Here is a 7388-nt window from a genome sequence, read left to right as displayed (position 1 = left end):
TTCATTTGTCATGTGTTTATACAATTATTTTTATTTCATTACTCATTATTGTATGTTTTGTGGAATGATATTTCAATTCATTGTATATATGTATACATGTTTTAATATAAATTGTGTTTTATGAGCTGTAACTCATTTCCTAAATCAATTGTGATTTTATAATTCTAGTAATATGAAAAAATTCATGAGTTAATGTATAACAAATTGTAATTTCTAATTGTGTTTTGTCGAATTAAAACAAATAAGTACTGAATTATTCTTTTTTTTTTTTTTAATATTGTCGTAAAAAACGAATAATAACATCTAGCATTTGTTGAAGTTTTAGTATTTTCTATTGTCGGATTTAAGTAATCCGATTTTCTCGGTCAATTTTTGGATTTATATAAAGTCGGGGTCCGGGGTCTCATTTTCTGATGCCCCCCCTTGCCGCGAACACCGGAAGACCCCGAAGACGCTGCAACTGCGATGCTGCCCCCGCCTAAGCATAATGCAGGCTAGGACCTGGCCTACCCCTACCATCACGCCAGGCCCCAGGACACGCTGGCCAGCCCTTGAGGAGCAAGGACGTCTTCTTACAGACATAGGCGAAGATTGCACGGTCTTCGCCCACCGTACACCTCGACGAGGGAAGCGGCTACAGGACGAGGAAGTGACCGCGACGGCTAGACTTCCAACAGTCACAACAGATAAGCACATTTAATCAGTCTATGAGACCCCAAGTTTGTTCTGGAATCATATTATCATAAATAAGTATTTAACCTAACACACTAACTATAATTGCCCCTCCAGGGGATTAACATTATAAATTAAAATTAAATATATGCATGTTAATTAGCGAAAGGTCTCACGATTTCCAGCCCCCCTTTTCCACACATTTAATACAATCATAAAATTACACTCGGGACACCTGCAGTATAGCACGAGCAGGTCCCGATGTATACATCTATCTTGCTCATTTGTACTCTATTTCCCCTATCTCAAAGATGTCAATCTTGATCTAAAAAATCTTTAAAAATAAATTCTAGGAAGGTTTTTTTTTTTTTTTTTTTTGTAAACACCATTAGCAGCCTACCTTGGAGCAATTCATGGGTAAAAAAAATCGTAAAACGAAATTTTTTCGAAGTGAAATCTAGAATCTGAAGAAATTTGTAGGAAATGGGAAAATTGCCCATGAGCTATGCCCTCATACATACATAGTATGTGAGTCGTTTCTTTCCAGAATTCATGTAAGTCCAATGGTTTTGGAAATAAACAATTTTTATTTCCCTGTAGGAGAATCTGTACCTGTAGTCCGGATGGCGGTCAATAAAGGTATCAAAATATCATAATAGAATTAAAAGAACATTAAAATAAAAACATTTCAAAACAATCGTTATGTTTATATAGTTTATAAACATAACAATTGTTTTGAAATGTTTTTCATTTTAATTCTTATATCACTACTATTTTTTATGTATTCATATACATATATATACTTTATATACATAACAAAGGTTTTTTAAATGTTTTTATTTTAATGTTCTGTCAACTCTATAATGTTTGTATCTTGTTTGTTTTTTTATTTAGCCCTAGGGAAGCCCTGCAAAGTGGGGCGAAACGTTGGTTAGCAATAAAGATTTTGTTCCTACTATTCTGATAGCTTTATTGACCGCCACCTGGACTATCTCCCTATAATCTACTTCATACGGTCAACTATCTTCTTCCAATTGTTATTTACCATCGTACCAATCAAATTTTGTTCAAACGGATTTTTATTTTATTTTTCAAAGCCTCTATTTGTAATAAAATTTTGTAATACTTTAATAAATAACTCAAATACTATCCAATTATAGTCTCAAAACTTTATTTCTTTTATTCGTCCAACGTTTCGGCCAATCTGGCCATCTTCAGGGACATCTACTACAAAAAGTTTCTATTATATATATGACCCTACAAACAATTTAATTACTTAACATTATTATTTATAATTTACCTACCTCATTACTATTTTGCAAACATATAATTTAAAAACTTCATTCAGGTTACTCTGCCCAGGTCAAAACATGTATATCTATGAAAACATTAAAAACATTAAGTAAAATTATTTTTTTGTTAATAAGTATATCCTACATATATTTAATTACCTAATTAGCTAATTATCCATTAAAAAAACAGTCAAAAATTATTTCTCTGCAAACACTATTAATAAACATTTATCACAACCATGCTTGTAACCTTCCTCTACTCAGTTAGTCAGTAATATCAGAAAATATTAAGATTATAAATAAATAAAATTTTGTAATTAAGAGAGTCTTTGTAGTGGAGTTTTGTATTTATCTAAAACGTGGTTACATTTTAAAACATGAGAGTAGGGAATGAGTGTTCAAACGCTTCCAATCAAACGACTCTTATTAAATATAAAAATAATTTTATTTTTGGAAATGGATACTGACAACTACATAGAAACCAGATAGTCAAACTAAAAAAATTTTTCAAATAGAATTCTTTTTCTTTTCCTCCAAGATCTGTGTTAGCACTTTTATATTCAGGACATCGCACTGCGTGAAAGGTCCCTATTCTTATTCAAAACGGGACTCTTTTGAAAAGAGCATCATGGAAAAGTTTTAAACAGAATTTTATATTTTCTTTAAAACAAAAGAGGCTAAATACGATTGTATTCTAAAGGCTGCTTCGTCGGAAGGGAGGAAAAAACTTTTGTTAGGTCCACAGGAAAGCGGATTTGTACAAAAATAATAAAGGAGCTTATTTACTTGTAGAGGCGAAATCAATTGTGACGATGAATATAGATACACCATTCCCATATATATTTAGTAAAGGTTCACAAATTAGAATTTTACTTTTTGTTATTACTTTTATCGTTATCTTTATTATTTTACTATGTTAAGAATGGCATTAATCATAGTTTTTCAACGTGATGAACCTGAGGCTTATTCAGATTTTTTTTTTATTATTTGAAACATCATTCCTAAATCAGAATACAAATATGTAATTTGTCACCAATTAGACATCAAATCATATATATTTTTTAGGTACAGAATAAATGAAAAATTAAATTTTAATTTTGGAAGATCGTTCATTGATCAGGTGTAATTAATAAAAGCAAGATGGCCCAAATGTGGTCAAAAAGGAATTCAACAGCACAAAACTTGGAATTAATTAGGAGCCCACTTTGCCATTTCGCCCCACTTTGCAGGGCTCACGTCTAGGAAGAAAGCCGTCCAATGATCCATTGAATTTTATATCGCTATAAATAACTGTTTATATAAAATATTTCGTATTTTAAAATAAATAAGAAATATATTGTATATTTACATTTTATTTGTTTAAAAAATATTTTATTTTCTAAATAATACCAAGACTAGTTAATTAATGATTCGCAAAATGGTTGCTTTTATTTAATTTAAATTGCTAGCGATCCACAAAGATCACCATTACAAGTCCTTCGTACAAATACAGGAGCCATCTAGGATCAGAGCGTTAACACTTGGAGAAGAGCTAAGAGTGCACTCCTTGCAGAGACTGCTCACTCAATATCTCATGATATGAAGGCAAGGAGGTTAAAATGGATGGGACATGTGCCTCGAAGCAATCCGACGGGACGTCTTTACACAACAAAGAATCCCACTGTAGTTGGAAAGAGATCATGTGGGATGCCGTAAACCAGATGGAGGGATAGAATCAACAAAGATACGAAAGAGTGTAACTGAAAAGCAGCACCCCAAGACTTAATGTACCGACAAACGACCCACCAGTAGTAACCGTTTCCCTTATGCCGCTATCACCTGGGCAGAAAATACTATATGCCATATATGTGACAAAATGCTGCACATCCCAAATATACAAGACCTAACGCATTCAATCAGTCCAAAGCCTTTGAACAACATTCAATGCTCTATATTATGTTACCAGCAAGACTCTCCACCATGGTCTCAAGATCGTATTTTATCTTGATCTCATACCATTAAAATTCTCAGACGCCCACTAGAACCTCATCCTAACCATCTGGCATAATTCCTATCTACTTACAACCATCCCTACAATCCTCCTCGAAGTTTGAAACGGCAATGGCCCCGAGATCTTTTGGTCAGCTTCTCCATCTTTAATGCTCTCACTCAACCTCCACTGCCTTTCATCACCAGTAATGAGGGATTTTCAAGAGCCCTGGTTTGCCCTAAAGTGGGGAACAAAGCTTGTTTTGGAGTTCCCAAGGCAGAATGCGAATATTTTATGCAAGTATTATTTTTTTCAAGGATTTATTTTGCTTAAGTGCTATTAATCTTATCGTTTAGTGATTTAGCCTTATATAATTTATCTGTCTATTTTTTTATATTATTCTACATTTATTTTACTTTATTTCTCATATTATTAATTTTCTTTTTCATATGAATACATTTTATGAACGATCACTTATATAGCACTTATTAGTTAGTTATTAGTTACTTATTACTAGTTAGTTAGTTATTAGATTGCCCTTCAGTGTGCCAGATTGTGTTATTTTCAATAGAAGTTTAATAAACGAATTTATACCACATACTGTTCATCAAGAAATATTATTTTACGCAATATAAACTATATTTTCTTCTGAGGATGCTATTAAAATCATGAAATGTTGAGAAGAAAAAAAAATGTTTTTTAAAAACCAATATTATAAATTAAGCAGAATATAAAAGTTTAATGATGACAAATCTTGTTCGGGATATAAACTAAGTCAGAAAATAATTAATGGTCCTCGAATTGCGGCCGCTGGTTTGAAGCAACAATTATTTGAACTGGCTTTCGATTGATGTTGAAGTAGTTCCGCCCACTCGACATCCGGAACACTGCTGCCTGTATAAAGAACACTAACCAACCCTTAACGAGCAGTGTAGCCAACACCCCGGAAGCTGATGTTTGCACTTTTGAACGGATTTGATTGTCTGCTGTTTGCCATTTGCAGCGCCCCCTTCCGTCCCCAATCAGGCCACGTCCTCGAATTTATCGCGAATTCTCCTTCGAAATGTGTTCTAACGGTTTTGAAGTACTACTACCATTTCGCTTATTTTCATTAATTTTTTCTTGTAAGTTTTATTAACCTATGTACCAACAAAAATACTGCAATTTTATATGAAATTATATAATCACCCCTATATGGTTTTTGTATTTAAAAAAAAATATTTCTTTTCATATTACGAATATTATTTAAAAATCTTTAACATATACCGAATCGTACTTTGTTACAAAAACTTGAAAGTCTAATGTAAATTAATACATTTACTTAAAATTAAACGTACATTATTATTTTTATTAACATACTGTATAATTGATTGCAGCTTTGATAATTTAAACTATGACAAAAACAGGATGAGGCATAAATCAATAATAAATTAATGGTTACATCAATAAATATGTTAAGAAAGAGAAGAGGAAAAGTGTAGGGAGTGGTTAATTAAAAACGTGCTTAGAGCTGAGCTTTTTGCTAGTATTATATATGTATAATCTTTTCGTTTTATTGATGACCCTCTTCCTGGTTATTTCTGGCATACGGGGGAGGGAGGGAGGGGGGAGAGGTAGAAGGTATCTACAGGGTACCACATTATTATATGCTTGGGAGTCAAGTTTTCATTTCGTAGGACCACCACAAAAATAAAAGTCGACGCTTCAAGCTTCGACTTCATTCGAACCATTATATTATTATATATATCATTATATTCGAACCGGTTTCGCAAAGTTGGCGTTTTAACTCCCTAAGCTACAAATGATCCTATACTTATAATACTATCGATATTATTATTAAGTGATATAATTACCGTAAAAGGGCAGCAAGTATTTTTATGAGACCTCCAGTCGAGTTTCTGGTGCTCCCTGGAACAGTAGGAGACCGACATACATCCCGCGCATTTCTGTTTCGATTCCTTGCCACAGAGTCTGCATGTTACTGGCTCCAACATAACTGGCTCCTACTTAAATAAATATTATATATTAATAAATAAAGGGAATAAACAACATACACGAATTAAAACAACCCGTTTTGAATGAAGAGGTGGGATTTTTTTTTTTTTTTTTTTGGTACTACTGAAGCTTTCAACTACCATCCTATAACAAATCTTTATATCTCAGAAAAATGTTTAATGGACATAGACTAAATTGGCTTTAAAAGGCTCAATTTGCTTTTGTATTCCATTTTTACAAATAATTTATTAAATTTTAATCCTAAACATAATTTTTACATACCGAAAATTTCTACCTAAAATATATATAGTGTGTGTGTGTACTTTACAATTCATAAATTGACATGCTTTATTTCGAGTGTACGTCTAATAGTTTCTGAGATATAGATTTTCATTAAACAAAAGTTTTCCCATACAACGAAAAATCAATATTTCGTCACTTTATTTGCATTATCGCAAGTATTTTGAAAAATGGTTAACTCCTGCGAATATTAACATTATAAACTACTTTATAATGCATTTAACATGATTCAATATGAGTATTAATTAACATTTGAACGAGTAATATCTCCATGGTATATGGTAAAATAAATTTTAAAAATGTTGATTTCTTAAGACCCCAAAGAATAGATATGAAATAATTTTAATTTCGAGTTTTAAAATGTGATTATGGCAGATTGAGTTTTTTATATTATTATGTTTCACAATAGACAAGAAAAAAAGATGAAGAAACTTGAATCTCGAGTTCCGACATATGATTTTTGAATTTTGTTTTCAAAACCTCCGGTACATCACAATCAAACTAAGTGTGTTTTTTCAATTAGTATTACATTTAGTTTAAACACATAAAAGTTTTTTTTATGGGTATCAATAATCAAGTAATAATAAATATTCTCTGTATTACTTTTGGATTTTCAAAAGACGTGAGGTTTTCATTACAAGACAAAAGACGCTCAAAATCATTAAACATTTGAACACAAAATCGACTTATTATTCCTTGATGCATCATTTTAGGAAAAATGAAAAAAAAAACATTCCAGAAAAACCAGTTCGAATTTTTGTTTTCCTAAGCTTTTCTTATAATCATTCTAAGCACTTTAATGGACAAAATAGTAATTTATGAAAATGGGAATGGTAATGTAGAGTTCCTAGGATCATCCTGGGACAGGCGCCAAAAATTTTAAAAAATTGGTCACGTAAACTGGAAGAAATGTCACGGATGAAGGCCTTTTCTATATTATTTTTTACATTTTACGTACATTGAAACGTTAAATATCATTATTAATTAAAATCAATATTATATCCAATATCAGTCTCAACGCTTTATTTATTCATTTGTCCTACGTTTCGGCCTTTCTAGCCATCTTCAGGGACATCTAAACATTTAACAGCTTATATTACAACTTCACTTTTAAACATTTACAATAACATTATTATTCACTATATAATATAACATACCTT

The 7388-nt window shown here is 31.6% G+C and overlaps 1 protein-coding gene across 2 annotated transcripts in view; it reads right to left on the bottom strand.

Annotated features, from left to right (window-relative positions):
• The window catches only part of LOC106677892 (SET domain-containing protein SmydA-8), a 39706-nt gene that overhangs the window by 19444 nt on the left and 12874 nt on the right, over positions 1–7388 (bottom strand). For both annotated transcript variants that reach the window (XM_014416084.3, XM_014416085.2), the window contains exon 2: positions 5787–5936. In XM_014416084.3, the coding sequence (XP_014271570.1) occupies positions 5787–5936 (150 nt within the window). The remainder of the gene's footprint in view (positions 1–5786; positions 5937–7388) is intronic.

This window comes from Halyomorpha halys, unplaced genomic scaffold (assembly GCF_000696795.3).
Source record: "Halyomorpha halys isolate HHAL.00 unplaced genomic scaffold, Hhal_1.1 Scaffold111.1, whole genome shotgun sequence".
NCBI classification, from domain to species: Eukaryota; Metazoa; Arthropoda; class Insecta; order Hemiptera; family Pentatomidae; genus Halyomorpha; species Halyomorpha halys.
Note: the sequence above shows the minus strand (reverse complement) of the source record. Positions and strands in the feature narration are given on the sequence as shown.